The sequence below is a fragment of the Haemaphysalis longicornis genome, unplaced genomic scaffold, assembly GCF_048455015.1.
Source record: "Haemaphysalis longicornis isolate Haplotype H1 unplaced genomic scaffold, Haemaphysalis longicornis Haplotype H1 scaffold_3, whole genome shotgun sequence".
NCBI classification, from domain to species: domain Eukaryota; kingdom Metazoa; phylum Arthropoda; class Arachnida; order Ixodida; family Ixodidae; genus Haemaphysalis; species Haemaphysalis longicornis.
This window is the reverse complement of record NW_027526335.1, coordinates 66,781,616-66,807,332: the sequence shown is the minus strand read 5'-3', so window position 1 is coordinate 66,807,332 and position 25,717 is coordinate 66,781,616. Positions and strand designations below refer to the sequence as shown.

Genomic DNA, 25,717 nt, shown 5'->3' with positions numbered 1-25,717 from the left:
GATGAGTCTTGGCCACTTCTTGCTCGGCGGCTAACGGAATTTTCGCGCTCCGCGAGTGACACATAACGGTGCTCTTTACTGTTTGGATTTTATCGACACCTAATTGGCCTTTATTTCGGGAATTGCGAATATCCTGTAGGGAAGAATGTGTGTGGCACAATTCCCTTTTTTTAACCGCGAAGCTGTTTAGCAAATCGTAATTTTCCGTGTCCGCAGTTACAAGTACCAAGAAATTGCCGAGAGCTCGCACGTGAGGGCGGGCCTCTCGGCGACCGCCCGGCAGTTAACAAAACCAAGGAAATGCCGAGCGCTCGTGTGTGCATGCCTCGCGACGACCGCGCCGCGTCACCGGCGCACGTTTGCAAGCGAAGCATACCCACTTAGTCAGATTGGCTAAGATTTGCCAAAAAAATAACTCCATCGTTCGCCGTCAACACTTGCCTGGAACGAGAACGCCCCTCCAAGGTGATATCCAGGTTCCAAGCAGACTCACACTCATAGCAATGGTGAGTGTACAAGTTTTCAATCCACATCTTTTTTTGCTTATATAAGCTCCATGATACAGTGACAACAAAAGTCTTTCATAATCTTTTTTTTATGTCTGTGAGGGGGTGACGAATTTTTCGGACCCGGGTGCAAGTGTCAACACACGGGCGTTTTGGCTTTTCGCCTTCATCAGAAAAGCGGCCGCCACGGCCGGGAATCGCGAAGAAGACGACGACCCATTTGATGCATATGACGACGATTACTAGCACCGCAACTGTGCGAATAAACAACGATACTGAAAGTTAACTATGGGTCCGGCAATGCTCACCTGCAGCAGCGTCGCCATTCAAGTCTTGCGCGTGAGCGCAAGCTTCCCTGATTTTTTTTTTTTGTATCTCTTGTGAAGTGAAACATTCTCCAACCGTTCCTAGAACTGTTAGAGCACAACGGCCCGCAGCAGCCGGGCGTTCTGCGCCGACGACACCCGGCGAACTGGTCGCTGGAACCGGGGCAGCGCGCGCGGCGGCCAACATCATGGCAGCGGCGGAGCGAACGAATCGGTTCTGGCCATAGAGATAATATACTGACTGTTCTAGCGGCACCGGCTCCGTCCATAGAGTTTCATACTCATATCAGTATGAAACTCTATGGCTCCGTCAAAGCACGGCTAGCACCGTAAAAGCACTTGGGAGTCGAGTCCGGCCGTGGTCAAAGACAACGGAGCGGTGGAGAGCGCGTGCATCTACGCCATGTGATCTACGCACATTCGTTGTCGGCGCCAAAAGAAGTTTCATTTGATATTCTTGAGATGGCGCGACATGACGACCGGCAGGGGGACGTACGTGAGGGAAGCCTGCCTTTCGACGTGCTTGCCGGCTTCAAGGGCGCGAAGCCGCGGGTTGTTTGTTCACACCTGAGCTGTCGTCCCTGTGATTGGTTGCCCTTTTGTTTGCTACTGCGGCCTGTGAAGAGCGTCGGTTCTCTCGTACAGTGAGTGCTCCTTTTGATGAAATTCTGAAACCGAGGATACAACGTGGAAGTAGCCAGGCTCGTACGGGATTCTCAGAAAAAAGTATTTATTTATTCACCGACTACCAGCTTCAAGCGCAGCCAGAGTGCTAAGTACTCAAATCTGGAAATTATTCAGGTAGAAAACTGAGTACTCAAAACAAGTAACTCACTACTTTCAAGATATTTTATGTGACAGTTTATGCTCGAGTTGTTTAGTTTGCAAAACGCACCGCTGCAAACAATAATCTATACTACGAAAGAAACGCGTTGATGCAAAATTTAAGAAAAAGCCATTGCCAACGCGCTTTATTATAGCGGCTCGCAGTAACAGCTGTTTTTCGACATTTGCTTCCGGCAACTCAGTCCTGATTTTATTTATTTATTTATTTATTTATTTATTTATTTATTTATTCAGCAAACACCTTTAAACATACGTAGGAGCGTACGTAATATTACCTTCGGTGGACAGACCACCTCAGATATGAATTCTAACTTTTCCTATCCGAGAGAATGTTCTTTTTGTGGGGCGGCAGAGCTTGCAATGAAAATGAAGGTTCTCTGTTTCACCAACACATTAAAAATGTCCGGTAAATGCCGCATGGCAGTATGAAACTAGTTCCCGTACTGTCCCGCTTCAACGCGCGCAAGTCTTCCGACACGCGTGTGCAGAATACGTTTTGTCCGTTAATGCAGCATGTCTAAACTAGAATATAGATTCCAGTTCACCTCATCTATGGCAGAACAAAACCTCGAGCGCCTTCTTAGCCTTTTGAGGTCTAGCGCCTTCTTACCAGCCTTTTGCTGCATTCCCACCGCTCGTCCTGTAGACAGCCAGTATAGCTATGCCCTCGTATAAGTCTTTTTGTCGCTGCTGGCTGAGGAATATTTAATTGCTACAAAGAATTACTTGTCCCACGCACGAGTTCAAAGAAAGATTGAGCAAGGAATTCATTTTACAGCGAAGCTGTATGTGCCGCGTTCCCGGGATTTCTTTCATGTCAGTCAGCAGAATGTGCTTTGCGGCAAAGCCAACTTATTCGTGAATGCTGCTTTTAGCTATCTTTAAAATGTCGGTATTCCGGCAGAAAATCATACGGCAATTTCCCATTAAGACGCCTCCATCATTACAGCGAGTTTCATTCACTTGTAACATAACATAACATAACTGCTGCTGAGCACGAGGTCTCGGGTTCGTTACCCGGCCGCGGCGGCCGCTTTTCTGATGGAGGCGAAAAGCAAAAACACCAGTGTGTACGGCATTTAGGCGCACGTTAAAGAACCCCAGGTGGTCAAAATTAAACCGGAGCCCTCCACTACGGCGCGCCTCATCGCCTGCGTTGCGTCGGCGCGTTAAACCCTACAATCAATCAATCAATCAATCAATCAATCAATCAATCAATCAATCAATCAATCAATCAATCAATCAATCAATCAATCAATCAATCAATCAATCAATCAATCAATCAATCAATAAATAAATCAATCAATCAGTCAATCAATCAATGAACCAATCAATGAATCAACCAATCAATCATAACAAAACTTTATTAGAGACGGTGGACACGCTGGTCTACTCGGGGAATGAAGGAAGTTGGGGGAGGGGGGGGGGGTTAAAGTTAAAAGGTTACTTTTGGCGGACGACGTCTGTGGAGCGCGCAAACTCCCACGGGGAAAGCAGCGTCTGCTGTGTAGTGGTGGGTAGCAGCAGCGTTGTCCAATCCACAAGCCGCTGGACTCCGGCAGGGAGACACTTTAAACGAGGCGTTTGGAGGCCAGGAAACTCCCACAAGATGTGGTGTACAGCATACAGTCATATTATGTAATAAGTTCACAGTGTAACAATCTGCTTGTGAGCGGAACCATATGGAGAAATGATTGGTGGAACGGTAAGCGGCCACGTTTATTAATTCAGCGTCTTGATCCCCTGTGAGGATATAATAGCTGGGTCTATGCATGAATTGTAGGACTTGTTCATTATAAGCTTCATGGGCAGGGATTATGTATGGCGTGTGTGTGTTAAAATATCGTGCATAATATCAATTTCGTTGATAGGACAGGTGTTCGGTAAAGACGCCTCCAAGAATAGATTTTATTAGCAGCACTGCTATACATCTTTCTCTCATTCTTTGTCCGTGCGTTCTCGCCGTCTTCAGAGAAGTGAGGGGGAGGGGCAAGGAAACTGGCAGGCGAATCGCGCGCAGAAGGTGAATTAAAGAAGAACTACTGATCACGGGATTTATGTTTGAAGACTCTACGCGTGTCGGGAATAGAGCGTCAACTCTGCTTATAGCGTCTTCTCAATCCACTGTTCTACAGTGCCCTTATATACACTCAGATGGCTAATTATCTGACGTGCCATCGACCCCTTTTTCGGTCCCCGTGCCCAGATAGCGATTCAATCATCGCGGTGTGTCATTGGCACTTATCAGCCTTTTATTGCACTCCCACCATTAGTGCGAATGTAACGTCCTACATATCTGTATAGAAGGAGCTGCGCTCTGGGCGCAGCCGACTAGCTAGGTATTCCGCCAAAATCTTCTAGTCGCTACGGGCTGGGGATTATTAAGTTGTAAATGTATCGTCAATACGCGAGAAGTGACTGTAGCCTGATCGCTATTGACACAAATGATACAAAAAGGGCCACCGGTGTGAGAGAATAAATAAATAAATAAATAAATAAATAAATAAATAAATAAATAAATAAATAAATAAATAAATAAATAAATAAATAAATAAATAAATCTGCATTTTTGTGGAAATGTAGGGCGTTACACTATCCTGGCTGTGGGGATATACTCGGCAAAGACCGCTACGCATTCGGATGACAATGTTCTTTTCTACAAGAAAACGTACAGTACTGATCACGGGTCCCAAGAAAAACAGTTTGCTTGGTGGTCCGGAGCTGCAAAGGACGTGGGAGTTCGGGAAGGCACGACTGAACTTGACCGACACCATGGATGAAACTGCCAGAACCGCTCGATACGTGGTAGCGTGGCGTTCGGTTGCTTCTGTACCGCTATACATCACCGCTGCCTTGCTTGCTTCTGGTTTATCGTGACGTTAGCAGCGGCTGCAGCAGCCGCTGTTTGCTTCATGAAATCGCTGCGAGGAAAATGAGGAAGAGAAATGCATTGTTAAATTAGCAATTTGTCAGCAATTAAGGCATCTTTCGGCGCCGAATCAACGCTAAAATGTCTGTGGAAATGTCGGACTTTTGTTTGAAACCAACTTGCTGGTTGTCTTCATTATCCCTTTAAAGGAGTACTGACACGAAATTTTCGTGCTACGTTTTTTTCTCTGCTAGCGTGCCTATTAGCCCACCAATCATAGAATGAAACATTAGACGGTCGAGTGCAGCGTAAATATTCATTTACGGCGTCGTTTATTTGTGTCAGTTTCGGTTTCGACAAAACGAACTCCGAGCGGCCGCCATGACGGGAGGTATCACGTGACGTCACCATTCTTGCCGTACCGCTGCCGTTCTGGACGCGCGCGCGAGCGAGCCGCTCGCGCCCAGACAGTCCGAGGTCTTCACTGTTCCGACGCGCCCGGGCAGCATAACGTCAGTCCCAAAACCATGACGTGTATACACACGCTAGAGCAGAGCGCGCCAACCACAGCAAGCACCTCGGCTTCGTCACGGGAGCCCCGAGGTCGCCAGTTTGGGGCAAGTAGCAGATGGTGTCATGTCGGTCCCCTCTGGGCTTTCTCGTGCGGACGAAGATTAAAATGGATTTAAAATATGTAACGCCGAACGGTTGCTGTAAAAACTTGCTGGGAGATATCTCCCGATAAAAAGGAAGCATTTCACATAGTTATCTCAGCTTTGAAATTTCGTGTCAGTACTCCTTTAAGTGCCCAAAGAATTATTATTTCTTAACCCGAGTTCCGCCCGGCATGAGGTCAAAAAAAAGAAGGAACAAGGCCTTCATTTTTCTCTTCACGATATCTACTATAGTGCGAGAGTTCAAGCGAATTTGTGGGAAACTTGGCTTTGTCGCAAAATATATTCTGCTGCCAGAGTGAAAAAGTTCCAGGAACTGAGCCATGTACTACTTTTGTTAGAGAGGAGCGATGCGACAAAACCATCACACACCGTGGCAAACAAACAGGTGAGCGGCCAGTGTCATGACAGTTACGTGTTTAAGCGCATGGAGAATTGGATGCATGCAATTAACACCATCGCCTGCAATAATTTTGTGACGTTTTGAAGATATATAGGAAAATGATTTACGCAAGACTTATTAAAGCAGAGATTAAAAAAAAACATAAGAAACGACAGTAAGATATATGCTATATACTAGTGCAGAGGTATTATAGGAAGGAAAAATGGCTGATGATTTTTATACTCCCTCATGCGAAATTTGCGCGCAGCGCGAGCTGCAGTCTTCCTGGTCACGGCACATGGCTACCGCGTCTCAGAAAGTGATCGCGTGATCAGCGAACGCACGGCGGGGCGCGCTACTGCCGTTATCTCGCAGCGCGTAGCCGCCGACGAGCAAGTTCTAATTTGTGTTGAACCTCCAGCGCAAATGTCACGGGGTTCGGATGAGCCACGCAACGATGAGCATGTCTCACTGCCTCCCCCTCACACTTCCGCCAAGCGTCGCCGCCGACGAGCGTCTCGTGCGGGCCCAGCATAAACTGCCCTCCCCCTCACACTTTCGCCACACTTTTCTCCACCGTTATCTTTTCGTCTTCGCTCGCTAGGTTACAACACCGCCGCCAAACCCCAGTAGCGGGCATTAAAGTTCTGCGCACAGTAAGTGCACCAGAAAAGCGATGTTGCTCGCAATAAGTATTTCCAACGACAGGCCCCAAAATTTCCAGATCGGGGAGTTGGCGCGCGTCACTACAGAGGAAATCCAACAATTTCCTCCTTCGTTGATAGATCCACAACCATTAATCTACTTTATATTTCCGTGTTCTGCAGTGCCTGCAATTCCTGACACGTGCTTAGCACAGCGTGTCGTTAATCCTTGATCTGCGCTTGTATTCTTGCTACCTTGCCTGCTGCCAACTTGGGTTTCCGGGTAGCCAGCCCAGTGAATGGCAGATGTTGCGCCGGAACAAAGACACACACTTTCCCACGTGACTCGAAAATCGTGTGCTGCGGTGCGCGATACGTAGCGACCTGTAAACATTGTGCTGAAACGCTGAATCCTAGCGTCGACGTGTCACATTTTTAACAAGAGTTGTGAGCGACTCGTGTTTGATAGAAGCTGTTTGTTGTTCCAGTGGGTGCACCATGATGCTGCTGCTGCTGCTCGCTTTCTTCATCCTGTGCCTCCCCCTGGCTCTGCCTTTCCTGTGGATGCGAATACGCAAAGTAAGAGAAACCAGCCGCCAAAAGTTTCCAGGGGCAAAGGAAACCTGGGGCTTCTTTCACCCGTACGCCAACGCCTGCGGAGGTGGAGAGCGTGTTCTCTGGGCTGCCCTCCGTGCAATTCAAGAAAAGTAAGTTCATTTTGTATTCTCTGTGTGCAGCGAGAGCCAGTTCATTTGAGTACTGGATTACTTCACGACGACCTGAGTGATCAGTTGTAACTGCTTTATGCAAGCCAAGCATGCACACTCTTGATATAGAAACAAGACTGGCCGGCATCCTAAAATCACCTATCTATCTAGTCCTGACCAATATCGACATTACAGAGTCGCTGAGTTGATTTTGTATGATATGCTAATCTTTTTCGCAGGTATCCAGACCACCAGTGCGTTTTCTACACGGGCGACAAGAATGTCTCGGGAGAACATATTATTTGCAACGCCGAGAAGCGCTTCAATGTCAAGATTCGAAAGTCTACCGTGCACTTTGTGTTTCTCCGGGGTCGTTTTCTGGTGGAAGCGCGGTTGTATCCAGTCTGCACCATCTTGGGCCAGAGTCTTGGATCGATGATACTTGGCCTAGAAGCTGCCCTCAACTTTGTTCCCACCATATTCGCCGACACCACGGGATACGCGTTCACGATGCCAATCTTCAAGCTTCTGGGTGGCTGCAAGGTGATGTGCTACACCCACTACCCAACCATCAGCACAGACATGCTAAGCTCTGTGGCCAGAAGAGTAGAGGCACACAACAACTGTGTGTTCATTTCACGGAGTCTCTTGCTCACCCCTGTCAAGCTCCTCTACTACCAAACGTTGACGAAGTTGTACAGGTACGGTGGATGGTGTGCTGACGTAGTAATGGTGGTTTCTAGTTGGTGCAAAGGACACATTCTTGAGCTGTGGCAGATGCCGACGCGAACATTCCTGGTGTACCCTCCGTGCAATGTTGCGGACTTCACCACACTGCCTGTGGATGGCAAAGACTCAGCGGGTGGCGAGTTCAGAGTGCTATCTTTGTCCCTGTTCCGCCTGGAGAAGGACCACATACTCCAGCTGAGAACGTTGGTCGAGCTGAAAAGACGGCTGTCGGGCGAGGATTTTTCGGCACTCAAGTTCGTCATGATCGGTGGCTGCCGGAACCAGGAGGACAAGGAACGGGTGAAAAACCTGAAGCAGCTCGCCACAGACATGGGCATCGATGCAAATGTGGAGTTCAAACTGAATATCCCTTTTTCGGAACTGATGTCGGAAATGAAAATAGCTTCTGCAGCCATTAACACCATGCGGAATGAGCACTTCGGAATGTGTAAGCATCCTTCTTTTTACCGCAGTATAGGTTAGCTCATGCTTTAGATTAACAATACAATAACACAAAGCAGCCTTGAATGTTTCGCTTATATAATAGAGGTAAGAGGTTTGCTTATAATTTAAGGCATATAAGGTTATGCTCACACTACTTATTCCTGACCCCAAAGCCAACGGCACTCAGCAAACATGGTGCACATTCTAAGGGATGTGCTCTTTCGCCATTACTGTTCACGCTTTATGTTAAAACAACGGAAAGGCAATTGGAAGAGAGTAGATTAGACTTTGACTAATCGCTGCGGGGACTGTTGTACGCGGGCGACATGGTGTTACTAGCAGGTAATACGGAAAACTTACACAAACTGGCCGACATTCGTGATGATGGAGTAACATACCTGGGCCTAAACTCAATCTATGGAATCAGGAGTCATGGGGAAGCGAATACCGTGTCAGTAAGAATTCAGCAGGAAGCCATACCATTAGTAAAGCAGTATAAATACTTGTGAATCCGGCTAAACGATGGAAAATGCTACCCGAAGAACCATCAATAACACCTCAAAATGAAAGGGAGGCGAAACGCGGCGATAATGAAACATCGATCACTTTGCGGGTACGAGGTATAGTACGAGGCATTTGGAAAGGAGCGATGGTGCCGCGCCGCACGTTTTTGTACACTCTTAATAAAAAAAGGTTGTAAAAAGGTAGTAACAGCCGTATTTACTAATTCCTTACGAACCTTACTACCCCGCGGCTTTCTACGTAGGCTCTGCCACTAACAACTACATGGTTAGGAAATTAACTGAGTGTAGGAAGTAGTATGCACTAGATTAAGATCGTGCTTGTGACTAGGCTATGCATGGCCAGTTAGTAAACGCATGTAACTCAGAAGAGTGTTATCGCTAGGACTTTACTAGGGGAGGTAGTGGTACTTACTGCCTGTTAGTAACTCTGACTACTACTAAATTTCCCACCTTCAGTTTTTTTATTTGTGAATGCCCTCAGTGTGAATACATTTAAGAGGAGAGTGGGGTACGAAATACAACAACAAAACGTAGCAGCGTAAATACAAAATATGCAACATTATACATTGTACAGTGGCTCAAATTGCACGCACATACGATAATAACATCAAAGGTGTTTATCCAAGGCAAGCCGCTTTGTTAAAAATAAGGTTACACAACGGTATTATGAACAGCAGCATTAAACTAAGTTACTAAGTTACAACTAAGTTACTACTAAGTTACTAAGTACATAGTGTATACTGGGACAATTAACTTGTTAGTGTTTTATTAGTGAATGCCCCGACCTTTTTTTTTTTCATGAGTGTATACTGTCGGGGCTATCTGGAAGTTAACCAGAAAGCAATCGGCCGAATAACACTTGGAGCACATGATTAGGCAAACGAATGGGGCAGTACAGGGTGATATGGGCTGGGCTTCTTTTCAAGCCAGGGAAGCGCCAGGCAAAGTGCGTTTTGAGGAGAGGCAGGCGATAAAAAACATTCAGGAAAGCTTGCGCTCACGCACAAGACTTCAATGGCGAAACTGTTGTAGGTGAGCATTGCCGGACACATAGTTGGTAGTGGTGGTGATGATGTTTATTAACGGATGAATCTAGCCTTGCGTGATATGCCGGCAATTGCTCCCCCGATCAACACCTTCTTGCAGCTACGCGCGGGAAATCACCAGGAGTCACTTGATCAGCAGAAATCACCAGGAGTCACTGAGGCGTGTGTCCCTTAAAAACCCGAGTATCAGGCGCAAAATTTCTCTCCTGGTGATCCAACGGCCTCTAAGAAAAAAATATATCATCCCAAAAGGCATGCGGAGCGGCTCTCCTTCGAAGTTCTTTAAACAAAGCTATCGTCTCCTTCGCATGCTCTCAGCAGACCGCAAGAAAACGTCCGATGTCACCTGTTACACAGCACATTGCGCACAGAGGTGAGGAGATAAAGTTCAGCTTATGAATCCACGCCGGTGTCCGCGCTGAGTTGGTCCGGATGCGGAACAGTAAGGATTCCTGTCATCTTCGTTTCTTTGGTAACACAAGGTTGGTGTTGTGGTCGCCAAAGACATCTGAAGTGTTCTTAAACGATGGTTTTTTACAATTCGCCTTTCGTCTGGAGCGACTTTCAGAAAACGACTATAAGATGTCGCTTCACGGGCCAACTTGTCCGCGGCTTCGTTTTCAAGCATTCTGACATGGAAAGGAACTCACTGGAAGAGAACTCTAAGCCAGTTTTCATTTAACTGCTGAAGGAGACGTACGGAGAGTTGGCAAGTCTTATCTGCGGGAAATACAAGCTGCAAAAGTTGTAGGGCTGACTTGGAATCCGTAAGAATCACCGCACGCCGCACCCGAAGCGATTCGATCTTTTTTCAAGGAAGCCTCAATCGCTATAGCTTGTATTCACTGGCAAGGCACGCATGCAGGCAACCATGTGAGAACGTCGTCACTGGTTACGTCACGCTCCGCTGGACGGCGGCACTTGTCCGTGCCCAGCAAATCGCTTGTGTTGGACGTTCCAAACTGCCCCACCGAACTCAAAGTAATGCCTTGAGACCAATGTGAGTGCGACTAATATACTCGATGACAACTTAAGAACGGCACCGGAGGTTGCCGCTGTGCCTTATCACCGTAGCCGGATGTTTCTCCGCGCGGCGCAAGTAGGGTGTTACAGGGAATATTTTGAACATGGCGTGAGCCGCTCCAGTGATTTTTTGGACTTAATAAGCTAATAAACGACTCCAGTGACGACAAACAAACTGCGTGAGACAAGGCAGACGATATCACGCATTCATAGCAAACGTCTTTCAAAAAGCGCGCGCACTGATGTCACGGGTCCGGCGCTTTGGCGGATTGATACACTACATGAGGTGGTGCCGTTCTTGAGTTGTAACCGAGTATAGCATCTCTGTTGACACAACCGTTGAGAATCGGGTTGAAACGGAGCAGACGACGCACGCCGGTGTTTTTTTTCTGCTTCGGCGTACGGGCGCAATGGCACAAGCCGCGCCATGGCCGTGGCGCATCGGCCACGTACCAGTGGCCGTTTCCAGGGTTGCCAAGCGAAGAAATTGACAGCCAAATTTTTCAATGAATACCACCTATACACTCCTCCGTTGTAGATGACGTCAAATGGTCAATGCGAGCCGCCCAGGAAACGTTTATGCTGGGGCACATATAGTTATAAAGTTTCAGTATCAATAATTGTTTCTTTGAGTAGCTGCGGTGCTAGTACTCGTAGTAATATGCATCTAAGAAGACGTCGTCTTCTTCGCGGCGAGTGGTGGACCTGGTAGATGCAAAGTCATCCCCGGCATTGTAGACTTCCACCAGCTCTTCGTCATCGACCCGAGGCAGCGGTGGCGGTATCTGTAACTCGTCTGGGGAAGGATTGGTGCACCCGTAGCCACTTCGCCAGTTTTCCATAGTGGCTTCTCGAGAATGCGGTGACCTCTCCCAAGCAGGGTGTCTTTGCAGCGTTAGCATTAGCACTGGAGTTTTTTTTTTTTTTTACATGCGCGGTAGCGCTTGACGACAGCGCCAGAGTCCCCCCCTCACACCTTTTATTTTGTTTTTGCTAGAGTCTGCGCGAGCCGGGGACTCGGCGGTCGCCGCGAGACACACGCTCACGAGCCGTTCGCCATTTTCTCGGGGTTTTTGCCTTTTTTTTTTCTAATGCCGCTGCGCGTTCCGGGAACGCTTGGCGGTCGCCGCGAGGCACGCGCTCACGAGCGCTTGGCATTTTATTGGTATTTTTTTCCTGCAACGGCTAACTTACGGCTTGTAAAACAGCTCGGCTGTTCAAATACAAAATTGTCGGGGCAGGCAAACAACACGGGGAAGTTAAAAAGAAGGTTTTAGGAAACAGAGACGGTTATCTGTGGCGGAAAGGATGGAAACGAAAAGTTCATTGGTAGTCTATAAAGCAGGCAAACAAGAGAGCAGGAAAGAGAACTTTTACGACAACACTAAAGGCGGTGTGTTGCTTTTTAAGGCCCGATCGAGCTGGCACGGTAACGAAACAATCAAACACATGTCAAAATCAAACACATGTCAATATTTTGAAATGTCAAAATATGCAGCCAGCGCAAAGTGGGGACAGTATACTCCTTCCTGTTCGTCATTGAGGGACGCATTAACTGGTCCGCACTGGATACAAGTAAAAAGCGATTAGAGTATCGCTGGAGAAAAAGCGGGGAGTAGCCGATTAAGGGCCATTACAGCCATGAGAACACTAAAGCGAAATACGAGTCAGATTTAAAAAGAGAATAAGCCGCAGTAAATAAGCGACTTACTTCGGCGAGATGGAGAATGCCGTCAGCCCGACTCGAAAGGGAGGCCATCAGGTTACGCGAGCGTTAACGCGATATATTTCGTTCCGAGATAAGTACAAGCCAGCCACTTTCCGATGAGATGCAGAACGTTAATTAAACGCGTTGGTATGTCGTGGCCCGCCCCTAAACCAACCTAAAACACAAAGCCACCCTCACTTACAAAAAGAATGCGTAGAGTTGATCCAAGAGAACATTTTACAGTAAAATATATATCAATGCACTGGTGGCGCTCGAACCCAGGCCGTTCACTTGGCCGAACAGCGGGGCTCTTTTAGCATGGTGACTAAACAGCGCAGAAGACGAAACACAGAGAAGAGCAAAAACAGGACGAGCGCTGATTTTTTTTTTTTTTTTTTTCGAAGGTTAAACACTGAAAAGAGCCCGTTGAAAAAGAAATGAACTGCAGCAGGATGGAAAGTTGGGCGAGTTGGTGTTGCGACATGGTGACTAAACAGCGCAGAAGACGAAACACAGAGAAGAGCAAAAACAGGACGAGCGCTGCTCGTCCTTTTGCTCTTCTCTGTGTTTCGTCTTCTGCGCTGTTTAGTCACCATGTCGCAACACCAACTCGCCCAACTTTCCATCCTGCTGCTCTTTTAGCAGTTGCTCAAAACAATAGGAGTGCCCGGTGAACCAGCAGGTGGCGATGGGAGCGTGCAGGAAGCGAAATCATAGTAAAGCTGATCATAGTAAATAGGGAACAAAAATGCGAGTGTCAAATCACGTGGCAGTGTGGTAGGAGACAGTCGAGTATTGACTACTGCCTTCTTTCAGGGGGACTTGATGAATGGTTGGATGGAATGAGCATAGATGAGGATGACATAGAAAGAGGATGACACAGAGGCTGACATAGAAAGAAATCCTGGAGAAGAGTGGGAATATGACAGGCTCATCAAAACTATGCAGGAAAAAATAGTCAAGGCAGAGAGGGCCTATCGATGGAGAGGAAAGAAAACACCCAGAAGCTGGTGGAACAAAGAAATCGAAGAGGCGATAGAGAGGCGTAAACAGGCGTCTATAGAGAGCACAGGCAGGCCAAGAGGATGGGGAGACATCAGGAAAAGGTGGACCTAAAATGGGAGCAATATAAGCAAATGAAACAGGAAGTGCAGTAATTAGTGCAGGCGAAAATAAAGGGGGACAGCGAGCGATGGGTAGCGCAAATACGAGGGAGGGGTAGAGCCGCGCCGAAAAGGTTTTGGAACTATGTGCAGGCATTAGGGAAACGCACGCGTCCCACAGAAGGCGGTACTATAGAGAACGAGCCGGGGCAGATGCTCAAGGGAGAGGAAGCATTGGCATACCTACACAAAATCATAACGGAGAAGTTCGGTAAGGTGGATGAAGAGGCCCCGCAGCGACAGAGATGTCGTGACGGGTAGGCCGGAATGTCTGGAGATAGATGAAGACACGCTGAAATGGAAAATACCAGAGGAAAAGGTCCCCAAAAATACCGCGGTAGGCACGGATGGGATACCGATGGAGTTCATTAACCAATTAGGACCTAAGAGCAAGGGAAAGCTACTACAAGTCATCAGGACAAGGAAAGAAAAAAAGGCAATACCGGCCGCGTGGCAAATGAGCAGGATGAACTTAGTGTACAAGGACAAAGGAGACAGAACAAACCCGAGCTCGTATAGGCCAGTAACCGCCACGTCAGTGTTGTACAGGTTAGCAATGCAGGCAGTGAAGTTCGAACTAGAGCAGTGGGTAGAAGAAAATAGGATATTAGGGGAACTTCAAAATGGGTTTCGAAAGGACAGAAGACTAGACAACTTATTTGTTGTAAGCCAATGCATAGAGGTGGCGAAGATGCAAAACCGACCTTCGTGGTTAGCCTTTCTGGACATTAGCGTCGTATGATGATGTAGACAGGGAGCGGATATATCGTCCTAAGGCGTTGCCCTGCTGAGCACGAAGTCGCGGGTTCGATTCCCGGCCGTGGCGGCCGCTTTTCTGATGTAGGCGAAAAGCAAAAACGCCCGTGTCTACGAGATTTCGGCGCATGTTAAAGATCCCCAGGTGGTCAAAATTAATCCGGAGCCCTCCACTACGGCGCGCCTCATCGCCTGCGTTGCGTCGTCGCGTTAAACCCCACAATCAATCAATCGGATATATCCTGGAGGACGAGGGAGTGGGGGCAGAATTCATCAGCTTAATCAGAGAGCTATACCGGTAGAACCAAGTGCAAATATTGCGGGAGGGGATAACATACAATAGGCCTGTATTCACCTACAAGGATTCCTGTGCTGTTCATGATCTACATGGCGGGGTTAGAAAGGAAGCTAAAGGTCAGTACGCTGGGGTTCGACTTATCATAGATGAAAAACGGGCAGGTGGTGGAAGAACGGTTTTTCCAGGACTAATGTACGCAGACATATTGTTGATGGCGCACAACCGGATAGGTATGCAGGGCTTGATGGATATATGTGGTGAAGAAGCGACGCACCTAGGGCTATTCTTTAGCAGAGAAAAATCGGGGATCATGGTGTTTAACAACAGCGCGGAGCACAAAACAGTATCAGTGCAACAAGTAGAAATACCACGGGTGAAATTTAAGAGTATAAATATTTAGGAGTATGGCTGAACGACAGCGAAGATTACACGCACGCGCATGAGGCACGCACCCACCGCGGTGGCTTAGTGGCTAAGGCGTTGTGCTGCTGAGCACAAGGTGGCGGGTTCGATTCCCGGCCGCGGCGGCTGCTTTTCTGATGGAGGCGAAAAGCAAAAACGCCCGTGTGTGCGAGATTTCGGCGCACGTTAAAGATCCCCAGGTGGTCAAAATTAATCCGGAGCCCTCCACTACGGCGCGCCTCATCGCCTGCGTTGCGTCGGCGCGTTAAACCCTACAATCAATCAATCAAGCATGAGGCACGCACACGCATGCCCCATGCGCGTGCGTGCCCTCTGGGGATACAACAAATACGAGGTGGTAAGGGGAGTCTGGAAATGGGCCATGGTACCAGGATTAACTTACGGAAATTCGGTTCTGTGCATGAAACCAGAGACACAAGCGGACTTTGGTTTCATGCACAGAAATCAGAGGGCGGTAGGCATATTGGCCCCAGGGGCCCACAGCAAAACTACAAATGAAGCGGTACAGGGGGATATGGGCTGGTCGTCTTTCGAGGCGAGGGAAGCTCAGAGCAAGATAAAGGAGGAGAGACTTCATGACATGGAGGACGAAAAATGGGCCGCGAGGATGTTTAGGTACCTGTATATGAGGAGCATGGACACGCGATGGAGACGGAGGGCCAGGCAGCTAACCAAGCGGTACGGAAACTCAGTAGGGGAAAGTGGGGTTTACACAACAGTTAAAAAGCAGGGAAAGGCAGCAGAGACGACGAAGTGGGCACAGAGAATGGAAGCGAAATAAAACCCTGGAGACTTATACAGAGAAACCGGAAATTAAGGAGGGATTCCACGGCAATACGAGAGGCAGTGCATTGCTCTTCGAAGCACGGGCGGGGTGCCTGTGAACCCGGGCATACACGGGTATCTACAGGCAGCAGGATGAAATGTGTGCATGCTGCGGCAGTGATCGGGAAACTGTAGACCATATTGTCAAGGGACGCACATAGATACGACCACCGTGTGGCGAGGGGGAAACGACGCTGGCGGAGGCTTTGGGATTTGGTGCGAGGGGGAACCTCAACTTCAGGGCCATGGAGGTGACGAAGAGGCGACTGGAGTGGTGGTGGAGGAAAAGTAGGGAAGGGATGGGTACGCAAGCAGAACACTCACACGGATGAGAATTTAGAACAGCGGGGGGAGAAAGAAAGGGGGGTGGGAGCGATGAGTTTGAAACAGGGGTGAGGGGGAGACGGGCGGGGGGGGGGAGGGGAAGCAAATCTATCAGGTTAGCTAGGAGTAGGGCAAGTAAGCGTAAGAAAACAGGCAAGTCGGTTGCTGACAACCGACGCCCCGATTCAAAGGGAGAGCCACTAATCATCATCATCATCAAGTGCCGGTCTTGTACCCACCGGGAAACGGAATCTCCCTTACCGAGAAGCTATAGCTGCCGGGCAAGGCAATGAGGAAAAGGGGGCAGAGGTTAGTGGTAAACTCTATGCAGTCAAGGCACCGCCCTCGCCAAAGCGAACTCGCCGACGCGGCCGTGAGGGAAAGCTAGCGAAAAGGGGCTCGTCGCCATCCCCACAAGCCATATGCCCCTGCTTATGGTGTCGAGGAGTTAATCCAGAATTTCGATGTGGGTGGGGGGGGCGTCGAAATTCTCCGGGGGTGGGGGTGGTGGGGATATTGGGGTGTGTGTGTATAAATCCCTGGGAGGGGTGCTCGTGGTTGCGGAATCTTTTTCGGGCGGCGTCGAAATCCTCCTGGGGGCGGGGTGTGTGTATAAATCTCTTAGTGTGCCCATAGTGTGACGAATCTTGTGGCTACGAAAGCAAGGCTGAGGAGGTATTTCTTGTGCATTCTTCCGTGCTTGGCTGCGTGAAGCGGGATTTACAACCATAAAATACAGGAGACGAGAGGGGGGTTATTTTCACCTATATATCTTTGGAGCGTTGGGAAGTTGTTCACATTCTTGCGTGTTGATATACATATATTTTGAAACGTTTGACAGAAAGTGGAGAAATTTAAACCATGCAGCCGGAGTGGTACCCGAACCCAGGTCCTTCGGAATAGTCACAGCCTGCGTACCATGGAGGAAAGCAGGGTACAGTTAACTGCAGCCTGGGAGTTCAAAAGAAGGTCCCCTCAAAGGGACCCAGAAAAGCCTTCTGTAAAAGTTACAAAAGGCCTGTATTGTCACGTAGCACCAATATAGCGATGCAATGCCGTTGGAATTATTGATCTACATTCAGTATTAGCTGCGCCAGAAGCAATTAAATGCACCTCTCCCCACTTGCTGATCGACTCCTCCTCCCTCTCTGCCTCCTTCAAAGCAGCTAGCTACATTCCTGCGCCTAGGCTCGCGTCAATCACTGCGGACCCGCCTTTGCCGCCTTTGCCTCGGGATCGCGCAGGAAGGAGGAAGAGCAGCCGGAAGCCAATGGCAGTGACGCCGCCGGCGGCCGACCTTGCCGGCGATTGGGCGAATCAGGGGGCGCCTTCGCCGTTGCGTCAGCAGCGATCGCCGTTGCGTCAGCCGCGGTCGGCTCGCTGCGGCGTCGCGCTCATCGGCTGAGAAAGGCGATCTTCAAAAATTGTTTACAAATTATCTGTACAACGTATGGGGCTCACACTTGGCTCAAAAATCCCCCGTTATGTGTTCTACCACCTGAATGCATTTGATTGCCACCTTCACAAAGCTTTTCAGGGTCCCTTTAAGCCCGAGTTGTCGGATCGTCGCTGGCTACCAATCACAAGAGTAAGAAACAATTACCTTTTGTTTCTTGTATGAAATTTTATGACGTCCGTGCGGGTATGGACAAACGCAATGCGGGAAAGCCAGCTTAACATAACCAACGTCATCGCCAAAGCAAACGCGTATCGTCGCTCGCGTCTTAGCAGAAACTCCCCGATAAAGCGAGGCTGAAATAGTCAGATGAGAGTAAATGAGACAACAACAAAAGCCAACGCATGGCGCCGATCGCGTCGTAGCTACGTGTCTCTGTCAATGGATGACGTAGCGCGTGACGTATAGCGAGCCTGATAAGGCGACAAAGCGCGCAGTGGGGGAAGAAACGTCCCGGGGTGTGTCTCACGCCTTTCACAACATGATTTGGACCAGACACTGACACGAAATTTTCGCGTTGCGTTCTTTTCGCTGCTATGGGTGCCTACCAGACTACTAATGATAGAATGGCACATTAGACCGGTCGATCGCAGCGTAAACAACAATTTACGGCGTCGTTTATTCGTGCCAGTTTCGGTTTCGACAAACCAACGCCGAGCGGCCGCCATGACAGGAGGACGTACCTGACGTCACCATTCTTGTCGCACCGCTGCCGCTCTGGACGAGCGCACGCGTCCAGACCGGCCGAGGTCTTCACCACGGGGAAGTCTTCACTAGCGTCACTAAATAAGGTTTTGTCTTCACTCTAGTCTTCACCATCCCCGCGCGCCCGGGCAGTATGACGTCAGTCGCAAAACCATGACGTGACACACACGGCGTAACAGCGCGCGCCAATCGCAGCCAGCGCGTAGGGTACGTCACCGGAGCCCCGATGTCGGCATTTTGGGGAAAGGAGCAGATGATGTTATACTGGCCCGCTCTGGGCTTTCTCGTGCGGGCAGTGATCAACATGGATTTAAAAAAAACTTCTCCTGTATGAATAAATTAATTAATTTAAAATAATGTTATACTGAACGGTTACTGTTGAAACTTGCTGGGAGATAGCTCCCAATAAAAAAGAAGCATTTTACATAGTTGTCTCAGCTTTTAAATTTCGTGTCACTACTCCTTTAAACGTTTCACCACTTATGCATATATGAGTAAATTAATTATCATTAATAGGCACAAATTGCAAGATCGACTGATAGTCAAAATGACAGTGCGTGTGTGCATGTATGTGTCTTTCTTAGGGATGATTGCCGTCAATGCTCAAGAGGAATAAAATTTCCGTGTACCTTTCACGTAAATTCTGTTGTCCTTAAAAAGTTCGCTGGCCATCCTCTTTCGCAAGGCCGGAATGCTGAGTTAAAAATATTCTCTCCGCTTTCTTCCTTACAAATTTACTAAAAAATTATTTCGACAAGAAAAAATAATGGACTATTTCCCTTGCGCCTTACTTGACATTCTTGACTGGTGGCATCATTTCTGTGTTAATTTGTGATCGAATCAGAATTGCCAATGAGGGGTTGGTCAAGCGAACAAAAAAGGAAACCCAGTAATCAAGCAGGTAAAGGTAGGCATTTATGATGAAATAGTTCATCATTCCCCTTCACACATGTGCACACACATACGCGTGCACACACACACACACACTCACACATGACGATCGCGAAGACAATATGCATGTAAATGAACTTACGAAGTGAGACCCCGTAGCCAAGATGACGACGACGACGAATGAGCCCTACCCGGAATGCATCGTCATAACTAAATCGTGGGCGAGTGGCTTTCTCTGGCAGCTCGAGCACTTTTCCGTCGTGACATGCTGCCCACACTGCGCTAAACAAATGGCAAACAGTGGCTTGGCGCAGGTTGCAATCAAATACGTTCCCTCACCCCGCCCTGTGTCACCGCAGCTATCCGGATAGGTACGCGGACAGACGCAAGTGGTGCAACATTGCAGCAGCCACACTGCAACATATGGTCTGGCAATGCCCCAATAAACCACGGGCCTTTGAACATGTAATACATATAAGAAGTAGTGAGCAGTGGGAGGCCGCACTGCTCAGCTCTCTTCCCGAGATACAAGTTGCTGTCATCCAACTGGCAGAGGACGCCGAGGACCACGGGTTCCTGACCGCCGTCTGGTGGGACGAAGATACCGGACATTTCCGCACGGTGCATTTGTCTTAAAAGGGACGACAATAAAGTCTGTTCTCTCTTCCTCCATCGTGGCTGTTCTTCACCGCTGCTCTTGTTGTACTTCTGTTATCAGCATAAAGCCTAATTTCCCCCATAAACACTCATTGGCTGTGTGCGTGTGTGTGTGTGCTGTATAGCATGCGGTAAAACGGAAAACTCTATACCAACTACTGCAGTGACGTCACACTGATTTACGATGGGGCATCATGATTAGAGAGAGACCAGAACTTTAGGCAAAATGCCAATTTATTTATTATTACATTGAATTATATTACACATTATATTACTACATATTTATTACATTCACTTTACATATAAATGTAAAATAAATGTAAGCGAAAATTTTAAGTGGTCATATGCTTCTTAAAAGACACAAACCTCAGCCAGCAAACATTACAAAATATGATGCCTCAGCCCAGGTGGTACACTTAATTATTTCCATTTCAATTTTGTTGAAATGTTTTGCCTTGCGTACAAGCGCAGCCAAAAGATGCATGCATGTGGGTGAACGCAAGAGCATGCACATTTATTGACCACAAGTGCAGACTATGTTAAAATAACTGGTGCCAAAAACAAATATCATCAGCACAATCAACTTGGGACAGCCGCCAACTCCTTTGACCAACGGTGCGTGTATTTTCAACCCCCGCACCTACATGGCAGCATATCCTGGGCATCCTTGGGAGAGCATCACCAGGACCGCCCTGCCCTGCCAGTAAAGGGCGGGGGCTTGGTGGCCAAATGGGATTAAAAAGAGCTGTTTTGATTGGGTGCAACCAAGGACGTTGAGTGCAACGAAAGTGAAAGGCAAAGGTGGCAACAATCTAATAATGTCAGGCTTGGCCCGCTTTGGGTGCTTTATGATGTGAAACGTCATAAAAATGTCAAAAGGAAACGGTAGGGAGCAATACAAGCTATAATTATTTCTCAAACAAAAGCCAAGAAAGCTACATAACCTGTGATTTTTCAGTTAAAACAAAAAAAAATTATTCAGCCTTTCATGTCCCTTTAAAGGGACACTGGAACGAATATGTCAAACTTCTGTTCGTGTCTGTATGCCATAGACCGACTCAAACATACTATTCATTGTTTCATTTAATACATAACGGATGAGAGAACAAAAATGTCACGCACCACATGTCTGCCTACTACAGTAATGACGTAAGACTACGTGCAAGGTTCTTGCAATTTGATTGGACGACAGTGTCCCTGGAACCCCTCAGCTACTGATGCTCGTGGTAAATGGAAGAGCTTTCATGTGTGTTCTAAATGTTAGAATCAACAAGATGCCACTGTACAACAGAAGTCAACCACATCTTTCCCCATTCTGTCTGGCAGGTGTTGTGGACTGCATGGCTGCTGGTCTCATTACGGTGGCACACAATTCTGGTGGGCCCAAGATGGACATTGTGGTTGACTACAATGGAGAACGTACCGGATTTCTGGCTGACAGTGTTGCCAGCTATGCGGACGCATTCATGACCATTTTTAAAATGTCCCCCAGTGAAAGAATAAAGATCAGACGGAATGGAAGGCTCGCATCACAGAGGTTTTCCGACGAGATTTTTGCTAATGCATTTGTTGCTACGATTGAGCCGTTAGTCTCGAAATCTAACTAGAGGGGGCCCCATTGTATAGTGTATAGTGAATACTCTAATTTTTCATACGAATGGTTATTGTCTGTGCTCGAAATAAATGCCTTAGTGATGAAGCATGCTTACAGCTCGGCTCTGCATACTGTGTCTTGGTTGAATTTTAGAAGTATGCAGGCTCGCTACTGTTGCTGTATGGCTTGTTTGTTCAACTAGGTCAAGCAACAGTTTGAAAACCTCTGCAAACTTATAAGACGCAGGGATGAATAGGACGCGGACAAAGGGTTGTACTCAGCCTTGGCTAATCACCTGTTTAACTTTATCCTGTGTTTGTACTAACCTGCTCAAATTAAGCCGTGTACCCGTCACGGTGGCTCAGTGGCTAAGGCGTTGCGCTGCTGAGCACAAGGACGTGGGTTCGATTTCCAGCCACAGTGGCCGCTCTTCTGATAGAGGCAAAAGGCAAAAACGCCCGTTGTCACGAGATTTTGCCCCACGTTAAAGATCCACAGGTGGTCAAAATTAATTTGGAGCCCTCCTCTACGAAGTGCCTCATCGCCTGTGTTCCGTCGGCGTGTTAAACCCGATAGTCAATCAAACCAATCAATCAATCAAATTAAGCCGTGTACCAACCAATACACTATACACGAAAAAATGGCTGAGTATGTTTAGGCATTTATGAGTTGTGAATGGGAAAATATTAATGTCAAATTCAATGGCGCAAAGAGCTCTTTCGAGTGGGCATGCCGACATTGCAGCCAATGGAAATTGGTGAATTCAGCATCACTAGATAAGGTTACAGAGTATCGGCACCTTTTTCTCCTATTGTTTTGTGCCGCCGCCGTGGCCATTGGTCAGTTCCCATTACAGTCGAACACGGATATATCGAACTCCAAGGGGATCGGGAAAAAATTCGATATATCGATAATTCGATATATAAAATACGCCTATCTGAAGATTATCTGACAAATCCGCACATCACTGAGAGTTTTCTGAAGTCGTGGAAAACGGTAGTTTACAGTTTAACCCTCAAATCACGGAAACTCCGAACCGCAGCATGATGACCACCGCACTTTATTTATCACTGAAATGTCTTTGAGGTTCGCTTGTTTTTTCTTCTGCGTCGTAAAGGTTGCCAAATTGTCTTCAAGATTACAAACACGCACAAATGATAAAATCAACCTGTACAGGCGAATAACGCTGACGGAACCTCGGCTGCAGTAGGCGGTTGGGAACGTTGTCAGGCACTGAGTGCCGTTATCTTCAGTATCCGAACCGAACACCTCCCCCATCTGGAGGCGTGCAACGAAGTCGCTTTGCACCCGACACGCTCCTGAATAGCCGGGGCGGGTTGTGCTGCATTCGCCTTTACGTCAACGTTGATGCGTGCATCGCCCTCAAAACTACTGCGAGGAATTCCGAACGCCTTTTCAACCAACATCTTTTCAGCAGCCTGCGCCCGATGAATTCCCGCCTTCGTTGCTCCGAAATGAATGCCTTGGACAAAACAAACATACAACGCCGCATTGGTCCCCCTGCACGAGCCACCAAACAGCTCAATCACAGAAAACGAGTGCCTCCGGTCAATTTCTTTTGTTCCTTTATGTCCTTTCGCCCCAACCACTATCCGCGTTTTAGCCATCATGGAGCTGCCCCTCGTGCTAGCGTGAAAACAGTTGTTGAAGGCCATCGAAGCGACATAATGCCGCGGACGCTGCCTCTGTCTCACCAAGCCAGGCAGCTCCTGCGATGAATCAACATTATCACCAACTCCACCCCATCAGAGGAAGCAAACTTTCAGGGGCACCTTCGGCGCGGAATTCGATATATCGAATTTGCCCGTGATCAGGAGTTCGATACACGCACACAACAGTCCTATACTTTTGCATGGGATTTTCAAGGGGATGTTTGCACTGTTCGATATAGACAAAAATTCGATATATCCGTGTTCGATATATCCGTGTTCAACTGTACGTGACATTTGTTTACACTGCAACGGTTCATGGGTGCCGCCATTTTGTTATGCATTTTCTGTCGGTCAACTGTCACAGTCTCAGCTTGTCCTCCTTGCTCAGCAGCTGTGCGTGACTGACGCCATTCCAAACGTGAATCAAAGATAACGCATTTCGCAGCATTTCAGCTGCAGAAGTGCGTCCGAAGATGCCGTGTTGCTGCGTCTTCGGCAGTGTTGTTTACAAATGACCCCGTCAAAGTTAGTGAGAGGCCGCAGAAGCGGCAATCTGGCAACACTGATAAATGCCAAAATGGCCACCGTTGCTCACTTGCATGCCTCAGTGATAGTACTCCGTATCTTGTCTAGTGACACTAGGTGAATCCACTGTGATCCTCTGACGGCAGCTGTCATCACTGGCCAATGTCACTGAGTGTGTATGTGAGAATTTTGGTTGGCTACGTTGACACAGCAGCCAAGTGGGAACTGGTGAATTGGTAATGAGCTTACGACAGCTGTCACTGTCACTGGCCCGTCCCTTAGAGCGGGAACATGAGAATTGTTGGTGGGTAGGTATGGTGACACTGCAGTGAAATGGGAGTTGCTAAAATGGCCTTGAGCTTCTGATGGCAGCTGCCACTGTCAGTGGCCAATCTGCCTTCAGGAGTAGATACGTCGATATGCCTATATTCAGCCTTAAAGTGGGGCTACCTTTGTTGTGCATAGCGACGTGCCAAGGAACGTCAAACTTGTGAGCTGAGCTGTGCACACTGGTTGCTGACGTTTTTTTCAAAGACCACAACGTATTCATTAGGTCATCCTCTTATTTTGTCTTTGCCTTTTTGCCCTCTTAGGTCTTTTTTTTTTTTTGCATTGTCAGTCATTTTAAGAGCCGTTTCGCTGCTACATATGCCAACGTTGGACAGTGGCTTTTCTGCTTATTTGACTGAGTAACGCTTTCAAAAATGTACCATACAGCATGACTAGGAGTTGGTCATGAGGAATGTTTTCCGAGGGGAACAAGACAATTACTGTCATGGCAGTAGTGCTCATGACCAAAACTAGCACGGCTGAGTCTGGAAGCACACAGGCCACACCAGGCAAAGACGGCACAATTTTCCGTCAACAAAGCAGATCCCAAATTGGTTTTATTTTAATACCTCGATGAAAGTAGTTCTTTAATATTGTGCGCAATGTAGCATGGTAACTTGCACGTGGCACAAACATAACTTGCCCTGCACCGTGCATGTAAACTGCCACAAGTTTGGCAGTATCAATAGGCCATCAGCTTAACTGAATATTGCACTTTGATGCTTCAGCATTTCACTTATGTCTTTCCATTCTAGGATATCCTCCATGCTGACATGCGTACTGCTCTCCCACCCAACTGCTCGCTGCATTCCTTCCACAACTGCCCGGACTAACTCAAGAGTAGACAGAAATGCTGCTGTCATAGTGGGCCTCACAGAGAACAATTTCGCTTCCCACAGGGACACTGAGGCAGCAGAGCCCTTGAATAATGAGCCAGATCCAATAACATTACGCTCCACCAATTTCGCAAAATTCTGCCCGAAATAGCATAGCTTCCCTTCATCTCTCAAAGACAGCTTCAAGTCATCGTCCATTCCGAAAGCAACTGTGACATATCCCTTGCACGCGGCACCACTTACACTGACAGTAAACATGATTAGGTTGCCTGGCACCTGGACACAACTATCAGTTAGTCCCTCTAACCGGCAGTTGCTTAGGATGCAGTTGTCCCCTACCTGAACAGGCACTTGAAACTTGCAGTACTCTAGCACAGCGGAGTGAGGAATAGTAGACTCCTGATGAACAAGTGAATGCATGACAACTCCTGAAATTTGACTACCAGGCACCGAAGGCTCTGCAGGGACAAGCCTGCTGCGCACAAACCTAGAAACGTTCAGTTCTTTGGCAAAGGACTCGCTGAGGCAGATGTTGTCTACGTATTCTCGCATCGTTCCCAAGTGGTAGAAGCGTGACAGCGGTAGCACAATCACTCGCAGCTCGCAGTCTCTGAGAATATTCTGGACCTTGGGTTGATCACCACTTCCACACTGCTGTGTTTTGAGATCACATACTTTTGAACGGCAGCCCAGGAGCTGCAGGAAATCGCGGTAGGCGTCGATTTCCTCGGTGACCGGCTTGATGTCTTGGTAGAAACGAAGCAGCTTCAAGGCAACAGAGTGATCGAAGAAGAATGCACTGTCGGTGTAGGTCAGCTCCTTGCGAACGCCAC

At 47.9% G+C, this 25,717-nt stretch overlaps 2 protein-coding genes across 3 annotated transcripts in view; one reads left to right on the top strand and one right to left on the bottom strand.

Moving 5' to 3' along the window:
* Positions 1-1,374: 1,374 nt before the first annotated feature.
* LOC144174561 (GDP-Man:Man(3)GlcNAc(2)-PP-Dol alpha-1,2-mannosyltransferase-like) lies at positions 1,375-21,625 on the top strand. Its single transcript, XM_077703330.1, has 4 exons — positions 1,375-1,476; positions 6,736-6,954; positions 7,194-8,131; positions 21,253-21,625. Exons 2-4 carry the CDS (start codon positions 6,746-6,748, stop codon positions 21,531-21,533), a joined length of 1,428 nt encoding a protein of 475 aa, XP_077559456.1. The 5' UTR covers positions 1,375-1,476; positions 6,736-6,745; the 3' UTR covers positions 21,534-21,625.
* The window catches only part of LOC144174560 (fucose-1-phosphate guanylyltransferase-like), a 32,200-nt gene continuing 10,187 nt past the window's right edge, over positions 3,705-25,717 (bottom strand). The window contains exons 4-5 of one of the 2 annotated variants that reach the window (XM_077703329.1): positions 25,560-25,717; positions 3,705-4,599 (exon numbers count right to left, since the gene is read on the bottom strand). In XM_077703329.1, coding sequence (XP_077559455.1) covers positions 4,558-4,599; positions 25,560-25,717 — 200 coding nt within the window. In that variant the 3' untranslated portion in view covers positions 3,705-4,557. Of the gene's footprint in view, positions 4,600-21,534 lie in introns of those variants that run through there. The other variant, XM_077703328.1, reaches the window with a different exon arrangement.